General features: G+C 39.5%; 1 protein-coding gene and 1 non-coding gene across 4 annotated transcripts in view; both read left to right on the forward strand.

Annotated features, from left to right (window-relative positions):
- RNF220 (ring finger protein 220) overlaps positions 1–20,668 on the forward strand; it is a 376,648-nt gene that overhangs the window by 310,629 nt on the left and 45,351 nt on the right. For 2 of the 3 annotated variants that reach the window (XM_042463245.1, XM_042463247.1), the window contains exon 10: positions 13,453–13,554. The exons of the other annotated variant lie outside the window; for it this stretch is intronic. In XM_042463245.1, coding sequence (XP_042319179.1) covers positions 13,453–13,554 — 102 coding nt within the window. The remainder of the gene's footprint in view (positions 1–13,452; positions 13,555–20,668) is intronic. 3 annotated transcript variants of the gene reach the window in all.
- LOC121930177 lies at positions 4,968–5,126 on the forward strand. The gene has a single exon (XR_006103845.1). It is a non-coding gene; the product is annotated as a U1 spliceosomal RNA (small nuclear RNA).

Genomic DNA, 20,668 nt, shown 5'->3' on the forward strand with positions numbered 1-20,668 from the left:
TGCTTGTTATTGCTATTTGCAGCCTGAAGAGGTTAATCTAGTGTAATTTTGGCCCTTATGTACTGCCAAGTTGTGCAGGTCTGCAATAGAAGATGCCCAGTTTGGGCTCCTTGGATGTGTCCATTTGAATTGGTTTTTCATGTCAGTGGAAAATTATCTGAGTAATTTGTGTAGTTCCTTCAGATATTCATCAGTGGGATCTTTGGAGAGGGTTCTGTAAAATGTAGTGTAGTTCACTGTGTAGGCTACCTTAGTTTTGAGGTTCTCAGGAAACTGCTATCTCTTGGAGACAAGCATCACTGGTACATTTACCGAGGACACTCGACATTGCCTTCTTGGTGAATGCTCGCAGGCTGTGGGACTCATTCCCATGGCAGACTAGCTGGCCCATTGTCTACTCTCCTGCTGCTGCCATCTTTTTACTTGGACAGGTGTTTGGCTATTTAGGGGTTCTTGCACAAGGGCTTTTCTGATTATTTTATTTTAAATGCTTTAAACCATTATAAACAGTGATTTTTTTTAACAGGATTGTTAATTTTTTTAACAATAGGATTCTTTTTTGTTGATGTTCTCTTTTGTTTTTATCTATGCTGTGAACCGCCTTGGGTACCTTATTGGGAGAAAGTCGGGAAATAAATAAATACCAGGCTTAAAAAAAACACCAATGGTATAAATAAATAGGCTAAGAGGCTTAAAGAGCTAGCATGTTTAGTTGTTGCTTACCCAACAACTGTGAAGTGAAGGATCTTAGAATGTGAGTTAAACTACAGCAGCAACTAATATCCATGCTGGAAGATGCAAATTTATTCTGATATCTTAAAGTTTGCTGTAAACTCCATAGACCAGGTGTCAGAATATGATGCTGGGCATCTGTATCTGCTAAACTTTGTGGATTGTTCCTTGTGGGTCTAATGCTCCAGGTTGCATTCTGCTTGCTACCCTGGAATCAGAAGTGTTGAATTTTTTTCTCATAGACTTTTTCTAAAAATTTCCTGCATTTGTAGCAATTCTTCAGTTGTTCTCAAGAATCACTGCTCATTTTCTCTAGCTGTTTACATTGTAAGGTTATCCCTTTAAAGAATTGCCAAAAGAAGTTCAAAAATGCTTCCCCCCCCCCCTTTGAAAGCTTAACATTATTTTGTGAACATGTCTGCAACTTGAAAGCGTGAGAAAGGTGGGAGGGAGGGAGAATGGGTGAGGAAAAAGTGCTTTATCCGAAAAGAATCATATTGGCTTTGTGCTGATAGAGGCTGCTGTCATCTCTTAAACGGCTTAGCACAGTCAAAAGGCGAGCAGACTTAAAACAGTGTCTTACATGCGGATCGATGGAGGAAACACGGCAGTGGTAACTGTGAGGAAAAAAGGGTGAATGCAGCAGAGATAACAATAATGATTGCATGGAGGGGAGCTGGAGGCAGGCTTGTTCTTTGTAGTAACATAGCTTCAAAGGAGCTGAGCTGGCTGGTCCCCAGGTTTTTGCTGCCTCTGTGTATCTAGGGAGAGCGCCCAATCCCCCCTCCTACTTTGTTGGAGCAAATGGCCTAAGTAGATTAAGGCATGATAGGTTATCTCTTTCCTCTATGTTGTATCACTTTTAGAAGAGTTTTGGTCAATCAGCATCTTGTGTCATTCCTTTAGCCAAAGAAGGAGGTGTTAGTAAAGGTGGGGGAGTTGGAATTGCAGAGGGAGGGAGCCATTGGGAAAGGGGGGGATTGGTATGTCAGTTTATCGATCACACCTCAGCCAGGAGAGCTTCAGGCACAGCTCTGTGGGCACGAGCAGCAGCACTCCTAATGTGATTGAAAGGCAGTTAAAATGGCGGTGACCTTTTCAGGGGGAATTAGATTGCCTGCCAAGAGTGGTTAGAGGGAGTGATAACGCCAGCTTGAGGAAGCTGTCCAGGCAACTTCAAAGAGAGAGAGACAGAGACAGGAAAAGCAAGTGAGCAGCAAGTCCCATTTAAACTCTGAGCTGTGTTGTCTGATAGAGCTAGGATTGCTGTTCTCTCCAGATGTGAAGGGGTTGAAGAATATGGTCAAGTTACCTCTCTTTGCCTTTCCTTGTACTGTACCTTTTGTCAAGTAGAGCAACAGCTGGTCAGCTGTCTATTCATATGACACCCCTGAGGATTTCAGTTGCCTTGAAAATAATAAACAGAAGCAATGTCTTAGTCATTCAGATAGTATGTCAGGCTTTCTAAGGAGTGATTAACACAAACTCAAGATGATGAGCAGTTCTGGTTTTGGAAATACAGTGGGACCTTGATATCTGCTCCAGACCCCCCCCCCCACCACACACACACACAGATACCAAACTCCACCGATGCTCAAGTCCTGTTGTCCCCAGTGGTAGCACAGCCGTGTGCACTAGCTTCCACTGGGGACAGTGGGGGCTGTTCCTAATGCCAGTGCGGCCATGTGGCACCGCCACCATTGGAACAATGCGGGCTTGCCATCTGCGGATGGCAAGTTCATGGATACTGAGGCCCTATTGTAATTTCTTTAATAAGAACACCGTTGTAAACTTGCATTGTATAGCCCAGGGGTAGGCAACCCACGGGCCGCGTCCGGCCCGCCAAGGCCATGGGTCCGGCCCCAGCCTGGTCCTGCTGCCGATTTCCGCCAGCGTGGGGCAATTGGCAGCAGGACCTCACGCGCGGAGTCTTTGGCCCCGCGCGCGATCTATGGGCCGCTCACACGAGCTGAGGGGCCTCCAGGGGCTGCAGCAGGCCTGTAGGGGCCCCACTGCGGTCGTTGGAGCCCTCTAGCAGGACTCCAGGGGCTACAGCAGGCCTGTAGGGGTCCTGCTGCGGTCGCTAGAGCCCTCCAGCAGGGCTCCGGCGGCCGCCCTTCCCTTTGGCTGAAGGGAAGAGCCGAAGGGAAGAGCCTGGGACGGGCGCCCGAGCCCTTCCCTTCAGCCTCCCTCCCCTTCGGCTGAAAGGGCCCCTTGGAAGGGAAGCGCCTGGGACGGGCGCCCAAGCCCCCTGGAGGGTGGAAGCTCCGCCCCCAGCACGTGGCCCCGCCCCCGGATGGTGGAAGCTCCCCCGGCTTCGGCCCCCCAGTTGTCTGAGGGACAGCAACCCGGCCCCCGGCTCAAAAAGGTTGCCTATCCCTGTTATAGCCTGAAGGTATTGATGTCCCTGCCAAATAAGTAAACCTACACTGACTTTCTTCTTCTGCCTTTCTTCTGGAAAGACTACCAAACAGAAGGGAAATCAAAGACCTATATAGTCTTATTAGTCTGGATCAGTATGTAAAGGGATATTGTAGCACCTTTGAAAATGAGTGAAAGAGGTTTGTAAGATAAGCTTTTTGTAGGTGGAATCTGCTTCATCAGATGCATGGAGTAAAGTGCTGCTTCACTCCATGCAACGATGAAGCAAACTCAGTCTATGAAAGGTTATGCTACAAATTGTGTCTTTCAGTTAATCTCAAAGGTGCTACAACATCCCTTTGCAGTGAACAGGCGGGTTCCTTAATGTAGCCTTTCAATTCAAGGTCATTTTTATACTTTGGAATACTAGATGCTGAGGATAAACAAGGGAGAATAGTTACCTTTATATCTTGCTGTCTAGTCTCCTGAAGACATCCAACTGCCTTTCATAGAAAATAGGTTGCCGGTCTAAATAGTTGTGAGATCTGATCCGGCAGGCTCCTTTAATTTGCAAACTGAAGAATCAACTAAGGATGCTTATTTCCTGCCATTGCAGAATATTTTGTGTATTTGTGTGTATTGATGGTATCGGCACTTGTTACAACTACTGTATATGAAAAATCAGACTTATTAAAAATACAAGTCTGTGACATTTCCAGCAGATGGCTTTCATTTCACTGTTGGCTGGGAGCCTGTTTGTCTCTACAGCTTCAAAATGTTTTTTGCAGTGAGCACTGATGTCACAGCAATCTTTCTAAAAGATAAACTGCAAAAAGGGCATCACCATCAACAGCAACTATACTTCTATGTATGCAGTGAATCCTTAGCCTGAAGAGACAGATCCCTACAGTTGAGGAAACAAAGCTATAACTTAAAGTGTGGCAGTTCAGTAATGTGGAAGTCAGTGGAAGCAGTGCCCCTGTCATGCTAGTATAGAAACACATTGTCTTCCTCTTCTCATACTTCTTTATCTGATTATCTTTAGAAGTATAATGGTTGTAGCAAAATGTGGATGTCATCATAGTTGTTTTACTGGGAATGATGAGCTATACAGATCAGTGACATGCCACTTATTTTCCTGTGAGATTACTAGCTATATTTTTTGGATTTATCTCTGGAGCACAAGGAGGAAGATGCTTTTCTTTAGGTAGCTATTAACCTAATAGATCTGTGGCTTTCTGTCATCCACTTTGTGTTGAGGTTGCATTTAAGATAACATCAAAGAAGTGTCAGTAATACAAGAAGCTATCAAGTTTGCCCACATGACCAGGAGACAAAAGCCATCTGTGCAGATTATTGGATGGACAAATAAATAAATAACATTTGTTTTCCATAAATCTTTAATGGGCTTGATGAAAGGAAATGACACTGAATGTATGTAAACTACCCATAACGGGTGCATCATCCTTTCATTGCATAGATACAGGTAACTAGCATATTTTTTGCTTTCTTTGACTTATTCCACAAATAACAATTCTTACTCAGAGTAGTCTGTTGCTATTGTATTGTATCTTTCTGTTAAACTGTTCTTTTTTCTTTTTCTTCAATTGTATAATGGAGCAACAAGTACATTATGAATAAAACAGGTAACAAAATACTAAAGTCAGCTAAAATAATATGCATGACATTCTGGATGTCAGCTCTTACAGATCTTGATACTTGTGAATATGTGGATATACAGTACATAGTTTACTTTGTTTGCTTGACATGCATCTGTTAGAGTAACACAAGCAAACACACTAATTGCAGTAAGATATCTGTCAAATAGTAAACTCTTTACTCTATAGACAAAATTAACTTCAAGATTACTTATAATACTTACTTGGCAGGTGTGGTACCACGATATTGAAGATGATTTTACCAGTGTGTGGTTTATTCATTGTAAACCATATGATCCCCAACATTTCTTCACATGCAGAAAATTAAACTGCATAATTTGTTGTCGTAGGGAATTGCGTTTGCATTTCCCCTGGCTGGGGCTTTTGGAAGTTGAAGCCCAAAACATTTGGAGGGCCAGTGGTTTCTTATGCTGGCCTAGCTGCTTTTGTGATCTAGATTGTATAGATGGCTGTTAAGAGTATGTGTTTTGTATGTGTTCTACTAGAAAAATTAAAAAGACTTCCTCAAAGGAAATTTATTCTTATGTAGGCAATAAATTTAATTGAAATACACTAGTCCCTCCACATTTGAGGCTTTGACTTTTGTGGATTTGATTATTCACAGGTTTTATTAATATGTTCTTTCTAGGAATATCTAGGTCCTCCAGTGCAACTCTGTGGTCAACTTTAACCAAAAGTTGCACTAAAGAACCTAGAGATTCCTAGAAAGGACTCTACTAAGCCTTTGTCCAGCACAATTCTATGGTCAGTGTCTGACAGATGTTGACTGCAGAGTTGCACTGGAGGTTCCTAGAGAGGTGTTGACTCAGGTAAAAACTGTGTTTTTGTTATTTGCAGGTTTTCCATGTTCACAGGGGTCCAGTGCCTCTAACCCCAGTGAATGTGGAGGGATGAGTGTACTTGCAGATATATATTTTGCATAGTCATCATAGAGTTTATGAAGCAGAATTTAGAACATTTTCCCTCAGATGAGCAGTGGTTACTAGAAGACATGGATTTCCTAAATTATAGCAGAAAGCATTCTTGGAATAAAATATTACTTGAGAGAAAAGGAAAATGTAGTTGCTTTTAGAGTCGCACACCTAACAGGCTAAATAAAATGAGCACAGGTCAGAAGATGAGGCTGTAAATATGCCTGGGGCTTCTCTGCTCTTAAGCATAGAAAGGAAAATGGAACTTTTGTCTTTTCTATGAATCCCACCTTTACATAATATAGGAATCCCTTATGGTATCTAGATATGTTGTTTTTGTTGTTTGTTTTTAAAGCAATACAGTCTGAGTTATAACAGCAAGAACTTTTGATCAGACTGATTAGGCTTGCCCTCACTTGGGAGTGGGGTGTAGAAAGGCTTCTTGTATTACAGGTATAAATAACTAAAACCTGCATTTGGGTGAAACCTTTGTTAGGTTTAGCCAAAATGCCACAAAATTGCCTTCAAGTTCTCCAGAATTCTTCATCAAGATAAATGCTACCAAAAAAGTGGCAACTTGTGTTTTTGTTTGTTTTCAGGAGAAACCTGAAAGCTTCCATGCTTTTTTGACATTTTGGTTGGCTCTAATAAAGGTGTTGCCCAACTATAAAGTCAGATGTTCCTCATACCTAATTATAGATGCAGGGTTTTTGTTGGTTGGTTGGTTGGTTTGTTATTAAAGTAGATTAATCAGATGGTAAATAATATGATCTTGGTTGTGCAGGAACTTGTGTGGGTTCTTTGTCACCTGGATCTGTAGAAAAGCTGTAGAGTGAGTTTTCCTGAATGTAGTGTTCTAGAGCTTCAAACAAGCAGGTGATTTTTTTATTTTTCAAGATGTCTGCTTTACTTATGAAAATGAGGGCCTGTAAGACCATGTAAAGATATATGTGTGAGTGTTTATCATCTAAATTTCATGACCACAAGGGATTGGAAATGTCAGTTATCATTAGAAGGATAACAAGTGGGGACCAGCAGCACAGTGCATCCCAACCGACTAACATTGGCCATGCTAATGGAAGCAGAGAGACAACTGATTCCAACACATCTGGACAAAGATTAGAATAAATGGTTATAAGGCAATAGGAAGTCAGTTTTCTTTTTCTCAGTTATGCCACTTCTTAACTTGTTTTTCTCTCCAACAGCATCATGAACATTCTGTAGGTTTTATAAGTTCACACATTCTTGGACTGATTTTAAAATGATTTCAAACATGTTCTTTCAAATTACCTTAAAAGGAGGCTGGGTTAAAACAAAAAAAAAGATTTGTTTGTGGATTTTTGGCACTCACTTCCTCCATAGTACATTACCAAGTGCTGTGAAAGTCCATACTGGTGTTCTACATTATTCCAAATGTATTTAGGAATGAACCACACAGCAAGATGTTGGTGTTTTGCTCAAACTCCCTCCCTTGGGAAACACATTCAAGAATGAGAAATGTTCCATCAAAAGCTGGTCCCATCCCATGACCACTAGTGTACATTGTGTACCTAGTAAAAGGCATAAGTGAAGATTGAAACTTTTAGAAGGTGGCCAGCTTGAGAAGTAGATCTATAGTGACAGTAAACAGAAGGATAGCAAAAGATGTGGGTAGGGACACAGCATCCCCCATTCTCTGGGTTGTTGGGAGGAGGAATCCACAAAACTTAGGTTTCTCAGTCATCACTCACTGACAGGCAAGAAGAACTGAGGTCTCACCATAGCTGAAAACAAACAGATTATACTGACTTCTCCCCTTCGGCTATCCTAGAAACCAGTTCTTTTTCCTGCCTTTGCCCAGAGCAGAGCTCTTTGTCACTCTTATTTCTTCTCTGGCTACCTATTCATCTGAGTGTCTTGTAAATATATTTCTGTTTACTTAGTGAATTTCAATGTATGTGAACTGTCTACCTTATCTTTAGATCACCCTATTTTACTTATAAATGGGCTCATTCAAGTCATCATGGAGCAATAATAACAATATGTTTATAGGAGTCTCAAGAGAATGATGTCACAATGAATTTAGCTTATAGAAAGATAGGCTTTAGTTGTATATAGAAAGGTTAGAGACTGAGATGTAAATTTCTCCACCTTTTTACCACCTTTAGAAAAATATGTTCAGTATGGCAAAGGTAGGATGCTGTGACTGCCATGTGACCACCTGAGGTACCCCATTTCATTAAAAGTGTGTGATCTGAGTAAAGAGAATGGCAGAAATTTTACTTCTTGTTGACAAGATTAATGAAACTTGAAAGATTTCTCATCTTTCTCAGTTTTATTTAAAGTAAACGTTCCTCTCTTAACCTGTGTCTGCAGTGCATAATCATATGAGAAGGAAAGAAACAATAGGAGAAAGAAATTGATGGAGGATAAGGGATGAAGTAAAAATATGGCAATCAATCTCACTAAATTGGCCAGAGTCTATGATAAAGAGGTGTCATTTGAAACTGCTCCATACAGAAAATGGAGTATTTTCAAGTTAGGAACATTCACTTTAAAAGTACAGTACATTTTATTGCTTTAAGACTAACATTGTGAACTCATCCACTCTTAGCTTCTGTGGCATTACTCTCCACAGTCTTATGCACATATGTATTTTTTTAAATTCTCTATACCTCTATACCTCAGTCTCTAAGCCAGTCATTTGTGGCAGGGGCAGATTTCCCAAGCCATCTGCCCTGAACACAGTCCCTCTCAGGGATCTGGGGCTACCCTTTAGCCTGAACTGCCAGCGTGTTGATTGACACAATTTTAATAGCATATTAAAATACAGTTGCTAAGCTGGGGCAATGTTCCATTCTTCCTCACACTCCATCACCAATGGCCAAAAAGTATAAGTCTGGTTTCTCAATGACTGTAAACCATTCCTTGTCTTCACGTGTCGTCTCTTGCACCAGGCGGTGAAACACATTATCAAGTAGTACCCGGAAAGTAGTTAACTGCGTTTGACACACGCCAACTCCCTGCCTCCACACTGGATAATTGCATTGTCAACTATTCAGCAAAGTGGCAGGTGACACTGTTGCCAGATTGATTGTCTTAGCATTGAGGCTCCTAAGACTGTCAGCTTCCCAATCGATAGCGTTTACACAAGACACCGTGACTGCATCTGTAACTAATTTCAGTTTGAAACTGGCAGGACGCTGTGCTGCCCCTACTTTCTGGCTTCATGTATTTAGTGGTTTGCTTCCTGTCCTTGGACTGCTGAGCCGATCCAGTCCCATCCCACTCCACCACCAATGCCTGCATGGTTTGGAAAGTACATTCTTAATTTATATTGGTGTAGCTTCAGAAAGGGAGCATTACTACAGATGGCTAATAAGCAGCTATAGTTTTGCAATTAGTAGCCTGCTCGGTTGATTAAATTAACACTGATTTTCTTTCACCTTGCTGCTTTGGATTAGAATTAGTTTCCTGGGAGTATGAGGGTTTGATTTGTACGTTTTAGGTGTCTTTATTCTATCCCATGATTATATCAAACATACATTGTTGACATTTAAGTAAGTGGACAGCAAAGATCTGCTCTTCCCCTGATGCTTCTAAACCAGGGCAGTGCTGTTGGTTGCTTTCCCAAGTTGCTGCTTCATGCTCTGCTGCTTTAGAAAAGTCATCCTCTCAGCTTTTATGCTTTCCTCTGTTATTGGCAGAATTGCTGTGCGACTGTGATCTCTGTCAGTGGTGCTTATTGATCCACTGATGTGAACCTGTTTAGTAATTCAAGATTACTTTAATTCCTCCCTTTCCTTTTTTTGTTTTCATTCTATCGCCTTGAGAACAACGAGCCACCTTCATGGAAATTACACCAGTGACTGCTAAATCTCTGCTTGTATGTTTCCCCTTCTGTTGTGGAAGCCTTTCCCAAATAAGAACATGAATGCCTGCATGTGTCCTGCTGAATATTAGGCTTCATTGGCACTGGAGAAATTGTCATACCACCATAGATAAAGGAACCCTTTTTTAACTGTAGCCAAGGTATAGTAAAGACACAAATTGAACTTGTTTAATGCTGTTAGCTAAGTTCTGAGGTGCTGTTTACAGGACAGATAGGCTTTCTGCAGACAAAAAAGTTATAAAGCATAGACTTGGTTGTGTTCACATTGACATATAGCAGTACCACAATATATTAATAGCCATAAAATTAGACAACCCTCTTTTAAAGCCTGCTGTTCTAGTCTGTTAGTAAAGATGACTAGAAGCAATCAGGATGCAAACTTGCAGCCTACGTTCTGTTAGTTTTCTCGTGGCATGAAAGATTACTTTGAAATGTTATTTATGCTATAGTAATCCATGCGCATAGCCTTATACACTGGAGAACTATGTATTTATGTTTTATAAATTCAGTGAACCCAATTTATTGCCTCTGTAGCAGCCAGTAAAAACCAAACTTTGCCATCTTATTGTAGTCAGATTAATTTTCCATCAGCCTGGAGCCATGAAAGTCATTAATTTACCTCTTGTTTACCTGATCATTTATAGTATAATATAATAATAGAAAATTGCAGTTTAATAATTACAGCAATTGTTAGCTGTCAGAGATTTAACTTGACTCAATCCTTTACTTTTGCTCTTGCCTTTTTAAGGAGGCAAGGGAGTTGGTTTTCCCCAAGCCATGCTTAAAGAGAAGCAACATCCGTGCCACTTTGTTCTCTTGGTGCTAGTTTAGGGATATTTCAGCAGCTGAGGAAACAAGTGCTGCCAAAAGTTGTTCCCAGGAAACGTGTGTGAGGCCTGGCAGCATTCAAACATTTTTATAGCTGTTGCTTTTTCTTTTTTGTCCCCCTCCCTTTTTGGGGGGGGGGTGATGGTGGTTATTCCTTTTATATAAATCAGCAAGTGACACTAGGAAAAACAGGTGAATGAACTCAGCTAAGGGCTGGTGTGAGGAAACAAATTAGCAAAAACTACTTTAAGAAAACAGCTTCTAAATTGAGACTGTATTTCCCATCAAATATACCTAATTCCCATAAACACTAATTTTATTTCTAGCTGTTACAATCTTTGTCAAGGCTATGCAGCAGGAGAGAGGGAGAAATGAATTCAGACTACAAATCTTTTGATTTAGTTTTTAAATGAGAAGTCAAGAGTTAGAGTATTGCATACACACCCTGAACATAGGAAAAACTAGCACTGAATCCTACTATCATAGGAGTAGGGTCACCAAGGCCAAAGTTGAATTAATTGTACTTCTTTTCTCTTTTAAATCCTGATTGTCATTACTTGTTATTTGAAAAAGTGTTGCATTAGTCACATGTTGCATTAGTTGCATGACCATAATCAGCATAATTTAAAACAGATCAAAAACACCAAGAACAACAACAACACTGTTTTAGGAGTAATAAGTAAACGTTACTCATTACAATTTTAAAAAAGTAATGGTGTTACCCTTCATTGCATTATATTTTGAAAAACTGTGCCTGTTATTTCCAAGCAGTGGTCAAAATCTACATTCCATAAACAGATTATAACCAGAATAATCTCTGCACACATACACCAGCATAATTCAGTTGGCATAGGCAATGGCAGCAGAAGGAAAATATATTGTGGCCACAATGGCTGTTCAGGAAATAAAATATTGGGGAAGGAGGCTGTTCAGAGGCATCACTGCACAACCTTAACACAACTGCTAGTACAGAACACTACCTGATTCTGGCCAGCTCTCTTGTTTTGCAAAAAGGGTTGACAAAGATTCCTACAGCAGGTCTGTATCTTAAAGTGGGCTACAATTTAATATCAGTAATATTATCCAGCAATATATCCATAAATCCCTCCTGATTAAATGCAGCTAAAATATAAGCAGTGCCTACTTAAGTTGGATGTTGTCATGTGAGAAGAGATTTGGAATAACAGTGAATAAAAGAAATAGTTGATCTGTAGCACTACCTGTAAAAAGAGTCTGTGCTTTAATTGCTTTAGTTCTATTGTTTACTTTTTAAAAGAGGATGTAATCCTATAGATATCTGTCACAGTCTTGTTTCACAGCAGTAGAAATGTGCATACACATAGCAGATAAATAGCTCAACTGAAAATGCAGTTGGTAACCTATTGTCACTTATACTAAAGGACTGGCAATAGTGAAGTGAATGGCTATGCAGATGCCCCCCCCCCCCCCCCACAGGAACAGTTCTTGTTTGGCCTTTTCCCTATGTAACATTTTCCATGATGAATCGCTGGTTCTTGCACCCTCCTTTCAGCAGAATTGAGCCATAAATTCATTACCTGGTCCCTGTCATGCAACAAACTATACAATTTGCATTGCACTAGTAGGATTTGAGGCTATCTAAATAATTTGATATCAAACTGTTGAAGAAGTAGACTTGAATTTTGATCTTTTTATGGAGCATTGTAAATGAACATGCCTAAGGGCTTTTAAACAACTTGAGATAATTCAAGAAAGTTGTGTAAGAATATTAGGGAATGCTTCACTACTCTTCATTGCAACTCCCAGTTCCTAGCAATGTTATTTTGGAAGTGAGCAATTTTCTTCTTACTGTTGTGGTGTCATGAGTCCCAAGCCCACAAAGTGTGTAATACGACGCCAAATGTAATGGAATCCTTAGAACTATTGCAACAGCGCTCTGCTTGTCTCCTTTAAAAAGTAGGTGTAGGCTGTGTTGCCGGAGAGGGGGAATACACATTCTTTTAGGCAAAAATTAAAAGAGCAAAATGATACATAACAGGGAAGGAGGCAATTAGGAACTCACCCTGTAATACAGGTGCTTCTAAAATATGTTACTACTTTTGTTTAAAAAATGCTTTAAGTGTTCAATTGTGGGATTTTCTGACAGGATGGTAGTTGAAATCATGGACATCCCTAGAGTCCTACTGCAACAGTGCTGTTAGAAATTCTAGCAGGGGCTTTTGGCCTTTTAGTAAGTATTTCCTGAAGCAATAAAGTTCACTGCTCCCTATGTTTTGAGTTGGCTTGTAATTGAAAGAAAAGTTGTGCACTGATGACAACAAAAAGAAAAAAGCTCTTCCCTTTTTCAGAAATCCTGGTGGTTATACAGACCACAGGAGACTTAATGATTTCCTCATCTCTGTTAATACGATGATGGATTTATTAATTTTTAATTTAGGTGTGCATCTGATCATCATATTAAATTACAGTTGTTGCTACAACTATTGGTGCCTTACTGTTTAGCTGTAAATGAATTTCATGGGGTACCCTTTAGTTCTAACAGTTTATCAGATGGTAGGACAGAGTTTTCCATTAACTTTTTTCAAGCTATATAATTTCAGTAACACTTGAGTCATACCATATGTGCTATCCTCTTATTGAGAAATAATATAGAAGTAAGGGGGAAAGGGTTCTTTAAAAGAGATTAAGGAGGAATCTAGGAAGCTGCTTTGCTGAGTCAGATCACTGCTCATTGTAGTCACTTGACTACATCAAGCCCAGTGTAGTCAACTGAGTGACAGCAGGGACTCTCTTGAAGTTTAAGGTAGGATTATTTCCTAGACCTACCTGCCTCTCATCTAGATACTATCCAAACCTGACCCTGTTTAGCTTCTAGAATCAGATGAGATCAGGTCCATACAATGTGTTATGCTGTTGAGGGTTGTAAAGTGTAAAACAATCCATTTTCATTGTAAATGTTGGATAAGACCAGAATTGTATAATATGTGCAGATTAAAGCTGGCCTGCTGTGCCTCTGAGAAAGGCCTCATTGCTCTTTGCAAGCTTTTGTACTCATATCTCAGCAGGAATGTTTCTTGTTCTGAACTCCTAGAATGTTCAGCATTAACTCGATTTTGGTGCTGGGGCCAGCTGCTCCGAGGGCAAGCGGAGCAGAGCTGTGTACACAGCGCTGGAGGGCTACTGTGCTCTCAAGGTAAGTGATCTTGATAGGTACATTCTGACTGATGAGAGAGTTTGTCTCCTGAACTGTCACAGGGTTTATAGAGGTGCCACTCAATGCTGGTGCTGGAATTGCTTGTCAGAGCAGCCGCCTACAAGAGCAATGGGGGATCAGAGACAGAACAGTAACTTTGTTTTCCCTGGCTTAATGGCCCTAGAGTCTGACCTGCATGCTCACTCTTGTTTGTCTGGACTTTTAAGTAGGCATCTTGGATTAAGAATGTCAGAGAATAGTGTTGCTTTACTTTCAGTAAAGTTGGTTGTGTCACCAAAGATGAGTGGTATATAGACAAAACCATTCAGAAAAGAGATGTGAGCTGGCAAAATGCAGCTTTTCTCGTAGGGAAGTCAAATAAGCCTTAAAACAGAGTTTTTATATTTGATTTAATCTTAGAACTATAATGCACTTTCCTCATTCTGATGATAAAAAACATGTATACTTTTCAGAATTGGCTTTCTCTACTTTTTACCACCACTTAAGCTACTTATTTAGATATAATGTTCTTAATTAATTGTTCCACACTTCATTCATGTTACATGCTCTGTTAACTTCTAGTCTGGGATGGTGAGCTAAATGAATACTGAGAACAGGATTCTTATCAGCCAGATTTAGAATAGTTGATTATGGCATTAAAAGGGAATTGAATTCATTCATGAAGGATGGGGCTCTCGTTAACTATTGGATGAATGAAATCTTCCAACTCCATAGGAAATGTGTCTTAATATCAGTTGCCAGAGGTGGTGCTTGAGGGAACTCAGTACCACAGGAGGTTTATTACCTTTATTTTCTGGAAGCAGCTGGTTAAGAATTTTGGAAAAATAGTATACTGGACTAAAATGGATCTTTGATGTGGCCCAGGTGGCTTCTTCTTTTCTTTTCTTTTCTTTTCTTTTCTTTCTTTTTTTTTTTTTTTCTGAAAGTTTGGCATGATGTCAAATTCAGAATGATGAAAATGAGGGCAGTGACTTAGGTCCAAAACACACTGCAGAAATAATCCAGATTGAGATCGCTTTAACTGCCCTGGCTCAGTGCTAAGGAACCGTGGGATTAGTAATTTATTGTGGCACCAGAACTGACAGAGAAGGCTAAATGTCTCATAAAACTATAGTTCCTAGAATTCCCTAGCATTGAGCTAGACCACTTGAAGCAGTCTCAAACTGGATTATTTCTGCAATATGTTTTGGACCTTAGTCCTGACTGCTACTGCCCTCCCAGGGCTTGTTTTGTACCAAGAAGTAGTAAGGGAACACATTTGAGCACGTGTTGCCTGTTTGTCCCTTACCACGAAACAACTTCTCTGTCTACACATCCTAAGCTTAAGGAGTAGAATTTTTAGAGTAGTTTTGAGGTAGGTTTTGATCTTAGCTCATCTCTCAAGCAATCTAAATCTATCTAGTCACTTTACTGACAAAGTTAAATATTGACAGGCAAGCCACAGGATAGATAACTGACAGACTTGTCTGTACAGGAAATTGTAGAAATCTAAGAGAGCCTCCCTCAACCAGTACTGGTCATTTTCCCAAGACTCAGATCCCCTAACTTGGACTGCAGGCTCTTTTGTTGCACATACCATGCAAAACAACCAACCACACACATTCTCTTCTTAATGGTGCCTAGCAAGTGGGTAATTATATAATGTGTGCATCCTCTTCTCCTCTTTCAATTAATAGAAAGTGGAGATATGCAGATATAAAACATGAAGGACAGATTGGCCTTAACTGTAAAGGCTAATAAGGTTAAATTAGGAAAGATGTGTGTTCTCTCTTCCTGAAATGTGTTGCCTCAAGCACTTACTTAAATGTGCTAGGCTTTTGGGCAGGGCAATAATAGAGTGGCCTGCAGACATTTTTGTTGGCTATTCTTCTCAGTCTTGGACTTTCAGCACTCCACATGTTGCAGGATGAAATTGCACTTACTATATACACTCAAGTATAGGTATAGACATTTCAGTCAGAAAATTGACCCAAAAAACCTGGCTTGACTTATCCATGGGTCAGTGTAAGTACTGTACTTTAACTCTTATCAAAAAAGGAGCCATCCCCTTCTCTGAGTTGAGTGGCGAAAGGTGAGAGCACCAGCTCCTTCTACTCTCTCTGCTAGGGCACTGCTTCTGACCTTTTTGAATGCCTGGGTAGAAAAATGGCAATCAGTAAAAGCTCCATTACATTTCCCCTCAAAGGAGTGGAATTGGGCTTTGAAGGATTTGATTAAGACATTTGTGTATGTGTGTCAGTTTTTCTGGGATAAATCAGGGAAAGTTATCAATTAATGTTAAAGGCTATAATCACTGCTAACATAGGGCCCATACAGACAGGCCAAAATAAAGCTGCATCAGGTCACTTTGGAGGTATGATGTTTAAATGACACACACATCTTAAAAGGCCAGAAGGTGCACCAAAGCTGCACTCCATTCCTTAGGATTGGAGCGTGGCTTTGGCGCAACTTCTGGCCTCTTAGGACACATGCATCATTTAAACAGCATACCTCCAAAGTGACCCAAAGCAGCTTTATTTTGGCCTGTCTGTACGGGCTCATAGTTACCATTTTCTTTGCTTTGCCTTTTCATCCTGTTTGACTTGTGCATGTTTTTTTAGCTCCATCTCTTCCTGGTCACTTCCCACACACAGCCAGCATTTCTCATAGTTCCCTCCTCATCCATCCAGCCTTTAGGGTGAACACAAACAGTTATGCCTACTAGGATTTTTGCAAGTTCTTTGGCATCATTTTCTTTTGTTTCATCCTTTGCATCTTTTGTTACATGCCCCTAAGTTTTATCCTCAACTTATCTACAGGTCATATCAAAATCCATAATTTTGTTCCCAAAGCCTGCCTTCAACATATACATATACAGTATGACAAAAGTAGTAGTTTTTTAAAATCCTTTCATTTTATTTTCATCTGCACACACAAAGCAGGTGTGGTCTTGTTGGGTTGTCCTTCTTTAAGAGAACATCCTGTTTAATCTGTTTATAACTGTACTTGTTTAGAAATCTGGTTTGAATGAAATGGGATGAATAATAAATTTGAAGCAATGTAGACCTCAAATATTTAAACAGCTGCTGTGGTGTTTTCAGTGCCCTGTGTGGTGAAGAAATGTGAATGAGGTGTGCCTCAAAGGTTCAACAAAAGTTTTGACCCTATTTAAACCATTCTCAAACACATCTTCATGCTGAGGGCAGGATCTGTTTATGGACAGTTCCAGCCATGTGTAGAATACTACCTGATGGCAGCTCAAGATTTAAAAGCTTTTCCTCTCTGTCTCACTCTAGTGTAGAGCAGGGATCCATGACTTTTTAAAGCTGGTGGATAGGTATAAATTATGTATCAAGTCTTCCCGTGGGCAGGGCCTTGTTTTGTTCCACACACTAAGAGGTTTAAGACACCTCCACATAGTACTTCTGATGGTATATGAGAAAATGTTTCTAAAAAATTGTAATCTTTTCAAACACACATTCCCTTCTTTGGCAAAGTCAGTTGTTTTACTAAAAAGTGTGAGATGCTGTAATAGAAATTTTTATGCATGCATAGACAAAAAATCACACTCTGTCAGAAAGAAACCTGTAGGCATGTATTAGAACATTTGATTCAAATTCATTAATGCAATGTTTTCATAATTTTAATATATTTTTTGACTGCAGAATTTGGCACATCATGTGTAGATTAGCAAATAATACAGTGTACATATGGAAAAATCACTATTGTAGGAGGGATAGCAGAGTACTGCAATAACTACTACTGTACCTAGTGATAACTTCCAGGGTAAAGTAACCTAGTCGTAGAGAAGTTGTGAGTCTTGTGATAAAAGTCAGCAGATGTTTTGTGATAATTACAAAATTGTTCAGATGCTTATGTGCATAAAATCCCTCCTCCGTTTGTTTGTTTGTTTTTTGAAGAGTGTGGCAATTGCTGTCCTGCCACTGTTTTTAAAAAATATATTTTAGTACTTTATTTATACATTGTTCTATCCATCTCCACTCTGAAATATAAACATCTTTTATTTCATCACCATACACTATTGGCTTGCTGTTCAGAGCTAGATTACATGTCATATTCTCCCATCTTTGGATAAGATGTTTCTTAAAAATGCTGGAATTGTGCATATCAGGTTTTGGTGTCCATGAAACAGATTTCTCAAGTTTTACTCTTGTCTGTGTTCCGTGCTTCCTGAGCACATGTGGAAAGATGAGAAAAGGAAAGCCTTTGGATTTTAGATCCTAGTAGGAACATAGCTAAGGTAGCACATGTCAAGAAATATAAATGAGTCTCTGTGTCTTCACTGCCGCCACCGCCATTGATCTAAGAGGGCCTGCAGGTTTTTAAAAGAGCAGCCATTGTGGCCACTCCTCATTGCCAGAGCCTGCACCTCCATGAAAATATGTGCATATGTGCATATCATGCTCTGTACCTTTCCAGCCACGGGAGGAAGAAGATGGAAAGATGGGTGGCAGCATCCAGAGGCCCTGATTGGGGGACAGCCGAGCAATCTATCCCCACCAGCCTGGCTGTGTGCCTGGATCATAGGAATGTAAACTGATGGCTTCATTTGGCATATAGGATTAGAAATAAGATTACTTAAAAGTTGCTTGTTTCTCCTCATTTTGCATCAGTGGTGTTACTGAAGTGAAGAAATAAAAGAAACTTCTTTCTTTCTAGATTTTCACCAGTCCCAACTCTTGCTCCTGTAAATTAATACAGCCATAACTCCTGTGTTGTATTTGAGGAAATAAAGAATAGAATCATAGATGAGTCTCCCTTATCCAGAATTCTGTAATACACCAAAATCCAAAACTTTTTCCATGGGTGGTTGAGATAGTGACACCTTTGCTTTCTGCTGGTTCAGTGTACACACACGTTGTTTCATGCACAAAATTGTTTTAAAATGTTACATAAGATTACCTTCAGACTATGTGTATAAGGTGTATATGAAACATAAATGAATTTTGTGTTTAGACTTGGGTCCCATCTCCAAAGTATCTCATTATGTACATTTATGCAAATACAGACATTCAAAAAAAGATTTTTTTAAAGTCAAAGTCCCAACCAATTTTGGTCCCAAGCATTTTGGATATGGGAGACTCAATCTGTACTGTATGTAAGGGAGAGTATTTGTTGTTTTGTATCTTGAAGTCATTCCCAAATCATGGTGACTCTGAGGCAAATCTTTCACTGGGTTTTCTGGACAAGTTCAGAGGGGATTTGCTTTTTCGTTCCTCAGAGGCTGAGAGGGTATGACTTGCCTAAGGTCATGCAGAGCAGGAATTTGAAACCTGGTCTCCAGAGTCACAGTCCAGTGCTCAAACCACTATATCACACTGGCTTAAAGGAAAGTATACATGTTAGCTAAAACACAGACTTTAATAGGGATTCCATTCAGGCTGTCTATGTTGTTGGGTTGTTCATTGTCTAGTGCATATACCATCAAATGGCTGTTGTACAATCCAGAAAATCAATTTTAACTTTTCAAAAGCAATATTCAAGCCTTTATGGTGGCAGAGGAGTGGAATAAAATTGAAATACAAAATTTCTAATTCTAAAAGATGATCCAGATTGTAGCCAAGAAAGACAGTAAACAGAATAAGTCTTCTTAATTGGTTTGTTTTACTTACTTATTTGAATCATATAATACAGAATTTTCTCAATTCAGAATTAGTAATTTTAACACTAATTCTAGATTTCCCATAGAGTTCAGGGTTGTGTGAAATCCCAATGAAACTATGTGAACAAAAATTCTCAGATAACTTCATTGATTTTACTTTAATGCTTAAGGTCTAGTTCCCAAAATTGTGTTGTCTGTGGCCTTTTATAATTTGGAGCAGGGAGATTCCTTACACTATTGAATGTTAGCTCATGCTATCTTGATATTAAATGCATTCCTTTCTTTAAAACACCTCCATCATACTCCATCTTGGCCCCCTTTGCTCATTAAAATCTTTCTCATATGGTCAGATCTTATTGAGGGATGGGGAAAGCTGAGAATTCAATTTGATGAAAGGATGAAAGATTATGACAGAGTTGGTGGTAATGCCTGCAATCTGTTTGCTTCCTGAAAACCCAAACATTAGTTATCAATGTATGATTCAATGATGTATGGTTCAATGTATGATACATTCAACAGGTTGAATGAACAAGTTGAATCCCTATTTCCCACCTCTGCATTTGGAATATATAGAATTCTTCCAAATTGTACTAGTCTAAGCTATCCTTTTCATGTCTTAATACCTCAATATTTCTTTATGTTTGGCTCCTGTTGTTTGGCATAATAATCGCAATAAATCACAGGCCTGCTAGCACTTGCTTGAGTGTGCTTTTTTGCTCTTGCATGGTACAGTTACAACATCTGAGAGGCTTGTTATTTTCCCACAATTTCCAGTCTCCCTGCTAGATACAAATTGAGTCTACATTTTCTGAAATGCTTTGGACCAGAAATGTTTTGGATTTTGAACTTTTTATTTTGGAATACCTATATTTGCATATACAGTGGTACCCCGGGATACGAATTGACCGCGTTACGAAATTTCCGGGATACGAAAAAGTTAGATAGGAAAAAACTGTTCCGGGTTACGATGTTTTTTTCGGGTTACGAAATTTTTTTCGGCGCGAAATTCAAACGCGACCGCTAGCCGCGCTTCGGAAAAGCCTTTTTCGGCTTGCGAAATGCATCGGGTTACGAACGCCGCAGCGGAACGAATTAATTTCGTAACCCGAGGTAGCACTGTACATACATAATGAGGTATCTTGGAGATGGGACCCACAACTAAACATAAAATTTGTTTATGTTTCATATACAAATTATATACATAGCCTGAAGGTCATTTTATACAATATTTTAAATAATTTTTATGCATGAAACAAAGTGTTTCTGAACCACCAGAAAGCAAAGGTGTCACTAGCTCAGCTACCCATGAAAAGGTTTTGGTTTTTAGAATATTTTGGAATTCTGAACAAATGAGACTCAGCCTTAGTTTGAACAAGAGAGAATTATATAAATGTATTTTTCATAAATCAAAATATAAAATAACTATTCTCTTTTCAAATATAACAAACTTGAATTAATTTCTGCCAGTGTTATTATGTACAACAAGTTATA

The sequence above is a fragment of the Sceloporus undulatus genome, chromosome 4, assembly GCF_019175285.1.
Source record: "Sceloporus undulatus isolate JIND9_A2432 ecotype Alabama chromosome 4, SceUnd_v1.1, whole genome shotgun sequence".
NCBI classification, from domain to species: domain Eukaryota; kingdom Metazoa; phylum Chordata; class Lepidosauria; order Squamata; family Phrynosomatidae; genus Sceloporus; species Sceloporus undulatus.